Genomic DNA, 18,089 nt, shown 5'->3' on the forward strand with positions numbered 1-18,089 from the left:
TAGTTGTTGAATATACATGAAGATGCTCAAACTGCAGGAGAGCGAACGAACGAACGAAAAAAAAAAGAAGCTGTAAGCGAAAAGAAAAAAAAGTGATAAACAAGAAAATAACTAAACAGGAGAAATAAGAAGAAAAGAAAGACTTATCTCACTTCGTAAATATAAAGAAAACTTACAAGACACCTGAAATACCTTTCGTATATCTATTTACAAAGTAATTCATTAACATCGCTATTTAACATTACTATTTCTCTGCATCTCAGTATCGTTTTCATTCACAGTGTGATGCATGCTAACGGAAAAGTTAATAATTCGAGATATTGCAAAATGACTAAAAACCCAAACTGAAATAATAATAATAATAATAATATGGATAAACATAATAATGGTAATAAGGGGAAAAATCATGGTCATGTGATGATAATAATGATAACAAAGTTTAAATAATAATAAAAAAAATAATAATAAGAGTTTAAACATGGATATAAACCATCTCTCTCTGTGCAACCTTCATCGGACTCAGCATTTACGCCGGAGCCCTGACTAGCACCATTGCTGATGAAATCGATACGTTTAACACACGACATACACACGCGTTCAGACATGTGTATGTGTGTGTGTGTGTGTGTGCACTTATGGCATGGAGTGCTATGTACACGAATCCAATCTGGAAATCCTTGTTTTGTGGATCAATTGTTTGTTTGGCTATTGCTATGCATCAGGGAGGAGGGATTTCATCACGTCGGACGCATCTACTGTCAATTTTGATGGAATGAAAACCAATGTCGGGATTGTCGTCGACAGACATTACAGGTAAGCTAAAATTTATATACAGTATAAAAATAATATAAACTCTTTTTTATATATATCTACATGAGTTATAATCATCATTTGTCATACATAACCTATCAAAAATAGAACTCTTCATAGAGTTCCCAGTAATTTAAGTAATTTAATATACCTATACATACATACATACACATATGATATATATATATATATATATATTTATGTATGTGTGTATATATATATTTATTTATATGTATGTATATGTGTATGTATATATCTATATATATATATATATATATATATATATATATATGTATATATATATGTGTGTGTGTGTGTGTGCATATATATCACATACACACACATATATGTATACATATATATTTATATATGATATATATGTGTTATATAACATATATATATATATATATATATATATATATATTGTATGTGCGTATGCATATACATATATGTGTATATATACTTTCATACATATATCTGTGTACGAAAGTATATATATGTATGTACATATATATACATACATGTATCTATATATATATATATATATATATATATATATATAAAGTGTGTATTCTGATTTATATACTATTTTACAGCTCAAGTCCTCGCGTGTAAAAACATGGCATCGATAAGTAATAATTTACAGGCAAAATATAAAAAAGGAGGAAAAGGTAACCAAGAGGGCATAAGCCAAGTCGCATTATTTTCTGGCGTATTTCTCGGGCACGGGCAGCTCGTAGATGAGGGCATTAAGCGAGTAGAACCTGGCGGCGTGATCGCATGAGAAGTTGTACCACCAGTCACACACGAAGTACTGTTGGTTGAAGATGGTGCCGTTGGGACACAAGAACGAGTCTTGTCGCCCGTCCTCCTGGCAGATGTGGAACGTCTGTGGGGGAAGAGGGGGTTAGGTACGGAAGACTTTTGGGTGATGTTAGCTTTCAGAGAACGGAGACTGTGGCTAAAACTGAAGGCTAAGGAAGGTTTTTACTTTAGAGGGCAAGAAGGTATACTTTATCATTGAGATTCTCTAATCATGCACAAATGGAGAGTTGAGGTAACATTGATATAATCTGATTATATTCTATACTACATGTGGCCACATGGTAATTATAATTCCCGACTAAAAATTAAGAAAAAAATCAACGTACCTTTAGGTATGATAACGGTTAATAACAACCTTTAGGTATGATAATGGTTAATAATTGTTGGCACTGCGAACCCTGACCCATTCCTTATTACTGAACTGGTACTACGTATCTTTGTTAGCACTGACCCCTGACCCATTCCTCAGTACTGACCTGGTACAGCGAATCCTTGTTGGCACTGCCAACCCTTCCCATTCCTTAGTACTAACCTGGCACTGCGTATCTTTGTTGGCACTGCCAACCCTTCACCCATTCCTTAGTACTGACCTGGCACTGCGAATCTTTGTTGGCACTGCCAACCCTTCCAATTCCTTAGTACTAACCTGGCACTGCGTATCTTTGTTGGCACTGCCAACCCTTCACCCATTCCTTAGTACTGACCTGGCACTGCGTATCTTTGTTGGCACAGCCAACCCTTCCCATTCCTTAGTACTGACCTGGCAATACGTATCTTTGTTGGCACTGCCAACCCTCACCCATTCCTGAGTACTGACTTGGCACTGCGTATCATTGTTGGCACTCCCAACACTCACCCATTCCTTGGTACTGACCTGGCAATGCGTATCTTTGTTGGCACTGGCAACCCTTCCCATTCCTTAGTACTGACCTGGCATTGAGAATCCTTGTTGGCACTCTCAACCCTCCTCCATTCCTCAGTACTGACCTGGCACTACGTATCTTTGTTGGCACAGCCAACCCTTCCCATTCTTTAGTACTGACCTGGCACTGCGTATCTTTGTTGGCACTGTCAACCCTCACCCATTCCTTAGTACTGACCTGGTACTGTGTATATCATGTTGGCACTACTAACCCTTCCCATTCCTTAGTACTGACCTGGCAATACGTATCTTTGTTGGCACTGCCAACCCTTCTCATTCCCAAGTACTAACCTGGCACTGCGTATTATTGTTGACACTGCCAACCCTTCCCATTCCTCAGTACTGACCTGGCACTGCGAATCTTTGTTGGCACTGCCAACCCTTCCCATTCCTTAGTACTGACTTGGCACTGCGTATCTTTATGGCACTGCCAACCCTCATCCATTCCTTAGTACTGACCTGGCACTGCGTATCTTTGTTGGCACTGCCAACTCTTCCCATTCCTTAGTACTGTCCTGGCACTGCGAATCTTTGTTGGCACTGCCAACCCTCACCCATTCCTTAGTACTGACCTGGCACTGCGTATCTTTATGGCACTGCCAACCCTCACCCATTCCTTAGTACTGACCTGGCACTGCGAATCTTTGATAGCACTGCCAACCCTCACCCATTCCTCAGTACTGACCTGGTACTGCGTATCTTTGTTGGCACTGCCAACCCTCATCCATTTCTTAGTACTGACCTGGCACTGCGTATCTTTGTTGGCACTGCCAACCCTCATCCATCCCCCAGTACTGACCTGGCACTACGTATCTTTGTTGGCACTGCCAACCCTTCCCACTCCTTAGTACTGACCTGGCACTGCGAATCTTTGTTGGCACTGTCAACCCTCACTCATTCCTTAGTACTGACCTGGTACTGTGTATATCATGTTGGCACTACTAACCCTTCCCATTCCTTAGTACTGACCTGGCAATACGTATCTTTGTTGGCACTGCCAACCCTTCTCATTCCCAAGTACTAACCTGGCACTGCGTATTATTGTTGACACTGCCAACCCTTATCCATTCCTCAGTACTGACCTGGCACTGCGAATCTTTGTTGGCACTGCCAACCCTTCCCATTCCTTAGTACTGACTTGGCACTGCGTATCTTTATGGCACTGCCAACCCTCATCCATTCCTTAGTACTGACCTGGCACTGCGTATCTTTGTTGGCACTGCCAACTCTTCCCATTCCTTAGTACTGTCCTGGCATTGCGAATCTTTGTTGGCACTGCCAACCCTCACCCATTCCTTAGTACTGACCTGGCACTGCGTATCTTTATGGCACTGCCAACCCTCACCCATTCCTTAGTACTGACCTGGCACTGCGAATCTTTGATAGCACTGCCAACCCTCACCCATTCCTCAGTACTGACCTGGTACTGCGTATCTTTGTTGGCACTGCCAACCCTCATCCATTTCTTAGTACTGACCTGGCACTGCGTATCTTTGTTGGCACTGCCAACCCTCATCCATCCCCCAGTACTGACCTGGCACTACGTATCTTTGTTGGCACTGCCAACCCTTCCCACTCCTTAGTACTGACCTGGGCACTGCGCTTAGTACTGTCCTGGCATTGCGAATCTTTGTTGGCACTGCCAACCCTCACCCATTCCTTAGTACTGACCTGGCACTGCGTATCTTTATGGCACTGCCAACCCTCACCCATTCCTTAGTACTGACCTGGCACTGCGAATCTTTGATAGCACTGCCAACCCTCACCCATTCCTCAGTACTGACCTGGTACTGCGTATCTTTGTTGGCACTGCCAACCCTCATCCATTTCTTAGTACTGACCTGGCACTGCGTATCTTTGTTGGCACTGCCAACCCTCATCCATCCCCCAGTACTGACCTGGCACTACGTATCTTTGTTGGCACTGCCAACCCTTCCCACTCCTTAGTACTGACCTGGCACTGCGAATCTTTGTTGGCACTGCCAACCCTCACTCATTACTTAGTACTGACCTGGCCCTGCGTATCTTTGTTGGCACTGCCAACCCTCACCCATTTATTAGTACTAACCTGGCACTGCGAATCTTTGTTGGCACTGGCAACCCTTCCCATTCCTTAGTACTGACCTGAAATTGAGTATCATTGTTGGCACTCTCTACCCTCATCTATTCCTCAGTCCTGACCTGGCACTACGTATCTTTGTTGGCACAGCCAACCCTTCCCATTCTTTAATACTGACCTGGCACTGCGTATCTTTGTTGGCACTGCCAACCCTCACCCATTCCTTAGTACTGACCTGGCACTGCGTATCTTTGTTGGCACTTCCAACCCTTCACATTCCTTAGTACTGACCTGGCACTGCGAATCTTTGTTGGCACTGCCAACCCTTCCCATTCCTCAGTACTGACCTGGCACTTGGAATCTTAGATGGCACTGCCAACCCTCACCCATTCCTCAATACTGACCTGGCAATACGTATCTTTGTTGGCACTGCCAACTCTTCCCATTCCTTAGTACTGACCTGGCACTGCGAATCTTTGTTGGCACTGCCAACCCTCACCCATTCCTTAGTACTGACTTGGCACAGCGAATCTTTATGGCACTGCAAACCCTCACCCATTCCTTAGAACTGACCTGGCACTGCGAATCTTTGTTGGCACTGCCAACCCTTCCCATTCCTAAGTACTAACCTGGCACTGCGTATCTTTGTTGGCACTGCCAACCCTCATCCATTTCTTAGTACTGACCTGGCACTGCGTATCTTTGTTGGCACTACCAACCCTTCCCATTCCTTAGTACTGACCTGGCACTGCGAATCTTTGATGGCACTGCCAACCCTCACTCATTACTTAGTACTGACCTGGCACTACGTATCTTTGTTGGCACTGCCAACCCTCACCCATTTCTTAGTACTAACCTGGCACTGCGAATCTTTGTTGGCATTGCCAACCCTCACCCATTCCTTAGTACTGACCTGGCATTGCGAATCTTTGTTGGCACTGCCAACCTTCACCCATTCCTCAGTACTGACCTGGCAATACTTATCTTTTTTGGCACTGCCAACCCTCACCCATTCCTTAGTACTGACCTTGCACTGTGTATCTTTGTTGGCACTTCCAACCCTTCACATTCCTTAGTACTGACCTGGCACTGCGAATCTTTGTTGGCACTGCCAACCCTCACCCATTCCTCAGTACTGACCTGGCACTTGGAATCTTAGATGGCACTGCAAACCCTCACCCATTCCTTAGTACTGACCTGGCAATGCGAATCTTTGTTGGCACTGCCAACCCTTCCCATTCCTAAGTACTAACCTGGCACTGCGTATCTTTGTTGGCACTGCCAACCCTCATCCATTTCTTAGTACTGACCTGGCACTGCGTATCTTTGTTGGCACTACCAACCCTTCCCACTCCTTAGTACTGACGTGGCACTGCGAATCTTTGTTGGCACTGCCAACCCTCACTCATTACTTAGTACTAACCTGGCACTGCGAATCTTTGTTGGCACTGGCAACCCTTCCCATTCCTTAGTACTGACCTGACATTGAGTATCATTGTTGGCACTCTCTACCCTCATCTATTCCTCAGTCCTGACCTGGCACTACGTATCTTTGTTGGCACAGCCAACCCTTCCCATTCTTTAGTACTGACCTGGCACTGCGTATCTTTGTTGGCACAGCCAACCCTCAGCCATTCCTTAGTACTAACCTGGTACTGCGTATCTTTGTTAGCACTGCCAACCCTCACCCATTCCTTAGTACTGACCTGGCACTGCGAATCTTTGTTGGCACTTCTAACCCTTCACATTCCTTAGTACTGACCTGGCACTGCGAATCTTTGTTGGCACTGCCAACCCTTCCCATTCCTCAGTACTGACCTGGCACTTGGAATCTTAGATGGCACTGCCAACCCTCACCTATTCCTCAGTACTGACCTGGCAATACGTATCTTTGTTGGCACTGCCAACTCTTCCCATTCCTTAGTACTGACCTGGCACTGCAAATCTTTGTTGGCACTGCCAACCCTCACCCATTCCTTAGTACTGACTTGGCACTGCGAATCTTTATGGCACTGCAAACCCTCACCCATTCCTTAGTACTGACCTGGCACTGCGAATCTTTGTTGGCACTGCCAACCTTTCCCATTCCTAAGTACTAACCTGGCACTGCGTTTCTTTGTTGGCACTGCCAACCCTCATCCATTTCTTAGTACTGACCTGGCACTGCGTATCTTTGTTGGCACTACCAACCCTTCCCATTCCTTAGTACTGACCTGGCACTGCGAATCTTTGATGGCACTGCCAACCCTCACTCATTACTTAGTACTGACCTGGCACTACGTATCTTTGTTGGCACTGCCAACCCTCACTCATTTCTTAGTACTAACCTGGCACTGCGAATCTTTGTTGGCATTGCCAACCCTCACCCATTCCTTAGTACTGACCTGGCATTGCGAATCTTTGTTGGCACTGCCAACCTTCACCCATTCCTCAGTACTGACCTGGCAATACTTATCTTTTTTGGCACTGCCAACCCTCACCCATTCCTTAGTACTGACCTGGCACTGTGTATCTTTGTTGGCACTGCCAACCCTCATCCATTACTCAGTACTGACCTGGCAATACGTATCTTTGTTGGCACTGCCAACCCTTCCCATTCCTCAGTGCTGACCTGGCACTGCGAATCTTTGTTGGCAATGCCACCCTTCCCATTCCTTAGTACTGACCTGGCACTGCGATTCTTTGTTGGCACTGCCAACCCTCACCCATTCCTTAGTACTGACCTGGCAATACGTATCTTTGTTGGCACAGCCAACCCTTCCCATTCCTTAGTACTGACCTGGCACTGTGTATCTTTGTTGGCACTACTAACCCTTCCCATTCCTTAGTACTAACCTGGTACTGCGAATCTGTATTGGCACTGCCAACCCTCACCCATTCCTTAGTACTGACCTGGCACTACATATCTTTGTTGGCACAGCCAACCCTTATCCATTCCTCAGTACTGACCTGGCACTACGTATCTTTGTTGGCACTGCCAACCCTCACCCATTCCTTAGTACTGACCTGGCACTGCGAATCTTTATGGCACTGCCAACCCTCACCCATTCCTTAGTACTGACCTGGCACTGCGTATCTTTGTTGGCACTGCCAACCCTTCCCATTCCTCAGTACTGACCTGGGACTGTGTATCTTTGTTGGCGCTGCCAACTCTCACCCATTCCTTAGTACTGACCTGGTACTGCGTATCTTTGTTGGCACTGCCCACCCTCATCCATTCTTCAGTACTGACCTGGCACTACGTATCTTTGTTGGCACTGCCAACCCTTCCCATTCCTCAGTACTGACCTGGCACAGCGAATCTTTGTTGGCACTGCCACCCTTCCCATTCCTTAGTACTGACCTGGTACTGCGATTCTTTGTTGGCACTGCCAACCCTCACCCATTCCTTAGTACTGACCTGGCACTGCGTATCTTTATGACACTGCAAACCCTCACCCATTCCTTAGTACTGACCTGGCACTGCGTATCTTTATGGCACTGCAAACCCTCACCCATTCCTTAGTACTGACCTGGCACTGCGTATCTTTGTTGGCACTGCCAACTCTTCCCATTCCTTAGTACTGACCTGGCACTGCGAATCTTTGTTGGCACTGCCAACCCTCACCCATTCCCTAGTACTGACCTGGCACTGCGTATCTTTATGGCACTGCAAACCCTCACCCATTCCTTAGTACTGACCTGGCACTGCGAATCTTTGTTGGCACTGCCAACCCTTCTCATTTCTAAGTACTAACCTGGCACTGCGTATCTTTGTTGGCACAGCCATCCCTCACCCATTCCTTAGTACTGACCTGGCACTGTGTATCTTTGTTGGCACTACTAACCCTTCCCATTCCTTAGTACTAACCTGGCAATACGTATCTTTGTTGGCACTGACACCCTCACCCATTCCTTAGTACTGACCTGGCACTGCGCATATTTGTTGACACTGCCCCCTCACCCATTCCTTGGTATTCCCCTGAGACTGTGCATTTTTGTTAGCACTGTACCCATTCACCCATTCCTTAGTATGCGCATTTTTTGTTGACATTGCCCCTCACTGCGCATCTTTGCCAATATAATCTCTCCCACCAAGCCCCTCTCTGGCACTGACCTGGCACTGCGCTTCCGTGTCGGCGTAGAGTCCCGGATGCTCCTGGGCGTTGCAGGTGAAGGATGTGTCAGGAACCTTCGTCGTAGTTGGGGAAGTCGACGCCTGCCTCGCCAGGGATGGCCTCCTCGTCGTACTCGTGCGGCACGTAGATGTTGGGGTCTGGGGGAGGGCGGGGCGGGTGAGGGCGTGCATGGCATTCGTCGTTGGGGGAAAGTGATTGGGGGATCGCAAGGGAAATGGTCTCCGTGGCGACGTTGCCGTAAAAGTGTTATAAGGGAAGTGATATATTAAGCTATGATCGGTATGGGTTATGTATGGAAATGTACAGATAACTATAAAGACATGACTAATATACAATATTAAACAATAACAAAGAAAGTGAGAGCTAAAAGCTAAAGCAATTTAAGGGCGCCATATCAGCTGCCAGACTCACCGGCCTGTATGAAGTCCGGCTGCGCGGGCGCCGTGACGGTGGTGGTGGGCGCGCGTACGTGGTACAGCGAGGAAGGCGCGCGGTACGCTTTGGTGGAGGTGCGGTACACGGGCGCCTCGTCGGGTCTCGCCGCCGAGTGTGTCCGCACGTACTGGCGGCGTGGGGCGCTGCCCGAAGGCACGCGACTGTCGTAAGGCCTGTGGGTGGTCGTGGTAGGCGTGGGCGTGCGGTACGAGGCCAAAGACGTGGGGCGACGCCCGGTCACCGACGGGCGGTTTGCGCGCACCTTACCGCCCACTCTCGCTGACTCGAACTTGGGTCTGCGGACGGGCCCACGGGATGGAGGGCCTTCGGGCCGGGACGTCGTGATAGCGGCGGCAGTGGTGGTAGAGATGCGCACGGGCGTGTAGGGCGTCGTGGTGGAAGGGCGCGAGAGGCGGCGCGCGGGCACCCTGGCAGGCACGCGTCCGTAGGAGGGGGCGGGCGTGGGGATGGGTGTGTAGGCTGGTCTGAGCTTCATGTTCTTATGCGGGCGTGTGGACGGCGGAGAGGAAAGCACCGGCTCGGGTGTGGTGGTGAGGATGGGCGCGGGAGTGGTGAGGATGGGCGCGGGAGTGGTGATGGGGGCGGGGCGTTGACGGGGGGCGGGGCGCGCGGGAGGAGGGTGCTGGGCGTCGAGGAGAGCCAGCGCTGAGGGCATCTTGGCCCCGAAGGATGGGGGCTCAAGGGGGGCCAACCTCTGCAGCGCCTGAAATGATCAGTTTGTCACATTCTGATCTGCTTTACGTATCTGGATATTTATGTGTATCGATACTTCATATACCATACCTAGCTGTCTTTGTACAGATAAACTGAGCAAGCATATTAGTATAACATACAGTCTCGTTGTGCATGTTTGTTCTTGAATAGACCGTAGATAACATGCAAAATTGAAGATTTGCAACTCAGTTCTATCCCTATCACAGTTTTTCTTTATTTGCAAATCATTATCCTAATTATATTTCACGTTCTATCCAAAATTTGGGAACATAAAAAAACAGGCGTCATGCACTTTTATAACTATGAGATATATGATGATGAAACTGTAACTAAATTTTCTTAAAGTATAAAAATTACAAAATGATATATGCACAAAATTCCCTGAAATACAAAAACAATTATTATAAGACAAAGAGGGAAAGGAGAGTAACAGCAAGGAAAAAAAAAAAGACAAGGAAAAGGGAAGATGAAGACGTAGAAAAAGAAAAAGAAAAATCAGTAGAAAAAAAGAAGCAGAATAAAAAGAAATATAAACAGAAAAAACAAGACAAAGAAAAAAAATGGAAAACAGAAAAAAGAGAGGCGGACGACGAAGAAGAAAAAAGAAATCCACAGATATATCGTTTCAGCCGTGACGTGAAAAGCCCCGTCCCTCGACCCGACTTCATTTACATCATCTAGGACTCACCTGCGGTCCTCTGTCCTCGCTCTCCCTGTCCTCGTGGGTTCTCTCGGCAGAGGAATGGTCGTGGGTTCCTGGGGCGCTCGTGTGGTCCTCCGTGTAGTAGTAGGAATCGGTCAGGTAGGAAGGGCCTGGGGGCTTCGTCACCGTCTGTGGAACCGTGGATTGATGAGCGTGTTTTTTATCGTGTACATTTATCTGTGTATACCTGTACGTGTGTATGTATAAGAATGTGTATGCGTGTGTGTGTGTGTATGTGTGTGTGTGTGTGTGTGTGTGTGTATGTGTGTGTGTGTGTATGTGTGTGTATGTGTGTGTGTGGGGGTAGATATTATGATATAAACCAGATCATTTCTAATTCTAATTTTAATAACAATATCTTAACAAGTATGCTACATGACTCACTCCCCTCAAAGAATCCATGTATAATAAACTTTCTAATGCTTATCTCAGTGTAATTGCAAAAATGTTAATAAGGGATAGATACAATGTCAAATTAATAAAAAGAGGTGACCTTTCTTCTAACACAGACCTAGCTTCAGCTCTCCTGACCCAACTTCAAAACACCTTACACTGATCTGGCTCTCACAATGACCTCACTTCACAAACCTTCACAGACCTGCCCTTCATACTGAATCCCATTCCAAACATTCTTATTGACTTGTCTAGTGCTCACACTGATCTACATGAACTACACTTCGAAATTCTTACATTTGGCGTAACTCCACCACCCTCATATTTAACACATTCCCTCATCCTCACTTATTCAAATTTGAAATACATATAGTGACCTCAATTCCTTTATGCTGACCCTACATTGACCTAGCACCTCCAACGCTCTTAAACAGAATGAACCGTATTCATGTAGAAAGGTATGAATGAGAATGAATATCTTCACACTACAAGAGATGTATTTAACCAGTTTCGAATATCTATCTTTGCCAGAAATAGAAAAGGTGACATTATGAAGCTCCTCTACGGACCTCGCTAGCAATGTGATTGAGATGCCCGTGTTCGTTGATGGGCAAGCGCACGGTGGTGGTCGTAGGCTTGGAGGTCGTGGAGGGCATGTCCAGCTTCTTGGGGAGGGACGACCTCGGCGGCGGAATCGGGGGAGGTGCCACACCGCCGCCCAACTTGATGCCGAAATCCTGCCGGCGGAGGAGGAGGCGTTACAGGCAGGAAGGCTGGGATTAATGTATGTTAGTGTTATACTGTTTTGGGGATTATTAATTATTTTGCTTGTATTAACCTGCATTAACTTTAGCACTGTTATCGTTAATGTTATTATCTGTTTTTATATATTTTTTGTTAATCGTACAATTATACTTAATATTACCACAATCTAGTGTGATTACTGTTATCTTTCTAACATTACCGTAACCATAGTCTTCCACTCTCTTGATAAATACATCTTCAACATCATTAACATCATCATGGTCAATTATTACAACTATGAGTACTAATCATTACCGGTATGATTATATTACCATGATCATTATCGTCATCACAACAAAACATTATTAATGCCACAACTGCTATTAGTATGATAACTAATTGTAATCATCCTTAGAAATAATATTATCTTTATTAATAGCACAATTATTATACTCTCCTTTCAACGCATTAATTTTCAAGACTCGCTTTCATTTAAATTCTTTCTTATACGCTTTTTGTTCTTCCTGTTGGTATTTGTGCTATTACTTTTCTGAAATTGGTACTATAATTACTTACACCAATGTTCTTGGTTTACTGTTTTCTTTATTGGAAATGAGACTGTAAAAATGCAGTAAAAACAAGCATGTTCTGCATATTAAAAGCAATATCACAAAACCTACTTTTACTGTCCTATTACTCTCATTATCATCAGTACAAAGACTTTTTTTAAATCAATATAACAAAATATACAATATCATATTTATTAAACATTCTGGAATTCTATTTGAAAAAAGAAAAGAAAAAAAAAAGAAATATAATCATACTGATCCCCCCCTTTCCTTTCTCTCCACCCCCCCCCCTCCAACAGCCTGCCTTCCACTGAGCTCGATCTACCAGTACAGCCGACGAGGGTATTAATCAAGAACAGGATTTCCTCACAGCTTAATCATTGAGAAGATGAAAATGACCTTCAATTTCTCTTAAAGCGGAGAAAATGGCCGTCATGCATCAGAGGAAGCGGCAAGAACCTGGCTTGACCTTGCGAGTCCGTGTCATGTTACGGGAGCTGGTCACTCTCTCCAAGCTCAGGTATAAGGCAGGCCTCATTTGCATAATCCGAGAGGAAAATACATAGAACATAAAGTAAGTCATTATCATTCCTATCATTTTTAGGCCTACTAATAATTCGATTATTACTATCTATGTTTTATTATCATTACTATTATCATCATTATCACAGTCGTCATCATTATAATGACTATCGTTATCATTACTGTTATCACTATTACATAATGATTATGAACATACAATATTTACAAATTTCACATTAAAAAAAAAAAAAAAAATATGTCTCCCTCTAAAGAAAAGTAAACTCAAAATAAATAATAAAAGAAAACACTGTCCTTAAACTAACCTTAAAGTCCTCAGGCAGGATGGGGAAATAGACGGGCGAATTATCGTTGAGTTCCCCGTCAGGCCCTTCGTTGATGGAGACGAGGGCTGTCGCCACGCCCACCAGAGCTGCCGGGGACCAAGGAGAAGGTGGAGGTCAGGGATACGAATGAGTAGCTTTGGGGGTCACTGTTTCTTTTTATACATGGGGTTAATGACCTTTATAGGTTGGGTAAGTAGTGTGCCTGACCTTTATGCAATAGCAGGGTCTAAGATTATTTTCGGAGGAAAAAAGTAGTCCCTTCTGATTACTACGTGGTTGTTTGGTACCTTACTTGGATGTGTGGAAATAATACTAATTTGCAAATTGTAAATTCACACACTCACACTCACTCTCACGCACACACACACACACAAACAAACACACTAACACACACACACACATACACACATATATTTCCATACATACATACACATACACAGACATAATATATATGCTCATATACATATATGAATACATATATACGCATACATACATAAACACACACATATACATATATATAAATATGAATACACACACATGTATATATACATATATACATATATATACACATATATAGACACACTCTGAGTATACCACGAAAACAATACATATATTCACACATTTGCATCAACATAGATATCTATACCTATACGATTTTATATTTGTGAATATGAATATACATATTAAAACAATTATGTTTGTGCACAAGATCACATGCAAATGCATCTACTTATCAACACACACACACACACACCTACACACACATGTATAAAACATATACATTTAAACATTTATACATATATATTTATATTTATATATATTTATATATATATTCATATATAGATATATTTGTGTGTGTATATATATATATATATATATATATATGTATACACATACACACACATACACACACATATATATATATTATTTGTATACACACGTAAATCACATCAGATATATAAAATGGCATACGAACCACATGTGGAGTAACTCACAAACACAAGTAAGCAATACATGCTTTTTTAATGTATTTCAGTCGGACAATAAAATGTACCCAACGCACTATATGACACATCATAAAACGGGATTCAAACAAACAAGCACGCAAAAGCAAAATACAAAATCAAATATGAAAGGAACCCAATGAACCGTGAAGTGAACCCGGCGCAAAAAACCGCAGAGTTTTTCGCGCTAGGTTAACGTTTCCTCCTCGACTTACCTGATATTAAGACAAGCATTTTAGGCGAAGGCAACATGGCGTGCAGTTAAGAGGCTGTAAAAGAAAGAAAGAAAAAGTTAGTTACAGTTCTTCGTTGTGGTAAAAACACACTAAAATGATTTTCCGATATGTAAACCATGAAGTATGAAGTGACTTACAGGTAATCCAAGATACTGTAAAAAGCTGGGACCCACTTAGAGGAAAACTCATTTTCCAAAGTACATTTCTACTCATTTATCTTATAAAATATCAATATCTCTGCAATCCACTATCATTATGTTACCTAATACTAATGTCCCTTAACAACACAAAACAACAAAAACAAATTAAATAAAAAACAATGAACATAAAAAAAAATCAGTATTCGAAATTACACGAACGAAGAATTTTCAAATACGCATAAACGCAGTAATATATGTGGGATTAATTTCTGCATATTATGGTACGAACGGAGATTCTGGACTGTTTCGCCAAAGAAAACGTGACTGACAGCTCTTCCTTTATCAGGGTAACTATGGTGTTCTTCATGTTATCCAAATTTAATACAATATGTTTTATATTTTCGGTTTAAAGGCTATCAATAAATGTACGTATCTACAGATATGAATAGAAAATAGGCAAATGGTTAGACTGACTGATGTATTACAAATTAAGACTTCATACTGATTATTGTTCATCGTGATTCGATAGAAAGCGAAAGTGAATTAGCTTACTCGAAACTCTACATCATCTAATCCTGTTTGGCTAAGGCAGCAGTTAAGATACGTCTCATCGAACAAGTCATCACACCGAATAACAGAAAATGAGTCTAATGACGACACAGAAGGCATGAATCAGCAGTGAAAGTCACATTAGTTTGGCGTGAATTCTCTCCGAACATGCAGACGAGCCCTTTCAGATACACTCACGTATATATAGAAGTAATTACATACGGTTGTACAAATATATTTTCTATAGCGTGGTTGGGAATCTGCCTTTATTTGCCCCTTATCAAGTATGCATATGCATTTAGGTGTGCGTGCGTGTACAGTTATCCCCAAACCAAATTTACGACTCTTGCAGGAAAAAAGGTCCTTCAGAAACTTAAATGGTCAAACAAATTCGAGGTTTCTTAAATGCTAAGATTAAATAAACCCAACCCCTAACCTAAATTCAATATCATTGCAGTGAGCGCCCTCCACTAAGGAAAAAACAACAAAAAACAAAACAAAAAAAAAAAAAAAAACGCGCGCCAGACAACCTAACTTATAAGAGCTTCAACCTGCAACCTGTACTGACCAGTGTCCAGGACCCGACGAGTAAGAGTTAGAAGGTGGGAGGAGCACCAGTTCCTAGGTCAGTGGCGACCAGTTCTTGCGAGGCGTGAAAGTGTGTATGTATGGTTGCGCAGGTTTAGTAGTACACATATGTGCGTGGGAGAGAGGCAGAAAGAGGAAAGGGTGAGCTCGAAATAGAGAGAGAGAGAGAGAGAGAGAGAGAGAGAGAGAGAGAGAGAGAGAGAGAGAGAGAGAGAGAGAGAGAGAGAGAGTAATAATTCATAGGATGATACTAGAACTGATTAATATATTACTAGTTTTATTAATAATATCAAAAGTGACAATGTACCTGGTAATAATGATATCAACAACAGTAATAATAATAACTAAATAATAATATTAACAATAATACAATAATAATGATAAGGTAACGAAAATAGCAGATGTAGTAGTAGTAGCAGGAAAGATAACAATAATAATGATAATAATAATGATTATAATGTTAATAATAATAATAATAATGATTATAATTGTAATAATAATAATAATAATAATAATCATAATATTACTCATAATAATATTAATAATAATAATAATAAAAACAACAGCAACCATAATAATAATAACAATGATGATGATGATAATAACAATATAATAACAGTAGTACTAGTAGTAGTAGTAATAAGAATAGCAACAACAACAATGTTAATAACAGTAGTAATGTTGACTTAACATTTAAGATGATACCTGCTTCCTCTTCTTCACGTGACGAAATACGAGAATGCAGACGAAGCTTGTAAGAAGCAGAAGAAAATGAGAAAAATAGAATATAGAGTAGGATGACAGGAATAGAAGAGACGGGAGAAAAATGAAGAGAAAGAGGAAAAGTAGAGAAAATTGAAAATACGGAAGAAAACATAATAATAACAATAATGATGATATAAATAGTAATGATAGTGGTAACGAAGATAGTAATACGAAGAGTGATAATAATGTCATTTATCTTAATGATAACGATAATGGTAATGGTAACAGTAGTAGTAATAATAACGATAGTAATAATAATGATAATGATAATGGTAACGATAATAATAATAAGAATGATAATGATAATAATAAGAGTGATGATGATGATAATGATGATGATGATGATGATGATGATGATGATGATGATGATGATGATGATGATGATGATGATGATGATGATGATGATGATGATGACGATGATGATGACAATAATAATAGTAATAAAAATCAGTAATAATAACATGATTAATAACACTAATTATACAATACATACTACTGTTAACAGAAATAATAACAGAAATAGTGAAGATACTGGCAATGATAATAGTAGCAGTAATGATAATGATAACAATAACGATAACAATCATGATGCTGCTGCAGATGATGATGATGACGATAACAATAATAATGACAATAATAACGATAGTATACTATTACTAATAATAATAATAACAATGAAAAAAGTGATGGTGATGATGATGATGATGATGGTGACGATGGCAATGAAGAGGATGATGACGATAACAATAGTTCACTTTTTAAATTCTTGAAACCAACATACAATTATTAATTCACATGTCAGCTCCCGATTCCATGAATGAAATATGTAGCAGAAAAGAGGGAAAATGAAGTAGCAAGCTGTTTTGGAAATTATTGCGTAGCTTCGACATAATGGAAGCACTTTTCTAAAAGATTAATAATGGAAACTTAAAAATCTCGGTTATTTCCAGGGAATCTGTTCGTAATGTTCTATTCAGAAAAGGAAATGTTCTTCACATTTTAGATTTCCTATTCTCTCTCTCTCTCTCTCTCTCTGTTTGTGTGTGTGTGTGTATATATATACGTGTATATATATACACATATATACCTATACTTTCGTATAATCTGTCACTGGAGTTGTCTTAAAATTCGAAAATAAGAATAAAGAAGCATATGTATATTTATCATATGTATATCTTATAGACTGAAAACATTTGTATTATACGAAGAAAAGCAATCCCATGTTTACCCAAATTAAATGGACACTGGATAACTGGAAATGTGGATGAAATCATACTTGGTGGTTAAAATTAATTCATCTCAGGAAAAAATATATACGAAAACACACACGCGCGCGCGCGCGCACAAAAGCCACAAAGTCACAAACAACGTTTACCATATATGCCTGTTTCTCCTCCTCCCATGCATAAATCAAACCCGTGTTCCAAAAACAGTATACAGTCAAGAACAGGCAGTAGATACATATGAAGTAGACGGGTAATCTGCTTAGGTGAGAGTGTCTTGGCCGGATGCTGAGGTATGTCTGCGGACATGGGGGGGGGGGGGGTGCCTGGAGGGCGAGTGGGTGACCAGAGACACTACCAGTTTTTATGTCAAACTGAAACGAGTTACGTTATATGTTCTAACAG

The 18,089-nt window shown here is 41.9% G+C and overlaps 1 protein-coding gene across 1 annotated transcript in view; it reads right to left on the reverse strand.

Moving 5' to 3' along the window:
- Positions 1–1,314: 1,314 nt before the first annotated feature.
- The window catches only part of LOC125041541 (mucin-2-like), a 230,541-nt gene continuing 213,766 nt past the window's right edge, over positions 1,315–18,089 (reverse strand). Inside the window, exons 3-9 of the mRNA XM_047636564.1 lie at positions 14,399–14,452; positions 13,159–13,265; positions 11,570–11,737; positions 10,593–10,736; positions 9,146–9,893; positions 8,713–8,871; positions 1,315–1,699 (exon numbers count right to left, since the gene is read on the reverse strand). Of these exons, the coding sequence (XP_047492520.1) occupies positions 8,780–8,871; positions 9,146–9,893; positions 10,593–10,736; positions 11,570–11,737; positions 13,159–13,265; positions 14,399–14,435 (1,296 nt within the window). The 5' untranslated portion in view covers positions 14,436–14,452 and the 3' untranslated portion in view covers positions 1,315–1,699; positions 8,713–8,779. The remainder of the gene's footprint in view (positions 1,700–8,712; positions 8,872–9,145; positions 9,894–10,592; positions 10,737–11,569; positions 11,738–13,158; positions 13,266–14,398; positions 14,453–18,089) is intronic.

Source organism: Penaeus chinensis, chromosome 30 (assembly GCF_019202785.1).
Source record: "Penaeus chinensis breed Huanghai No. 1 chromosome 30, ASM1920278v2, whole genome shotgun sequence".
In the NCBI taxonomy this organism is placed as follows: domain Eukaryota; kingdom Metazoa; phylum Arthropoda; class Malacostraca; order Decapoda; family Penaeidae; genus Penaeus; species Penaeus chinensis.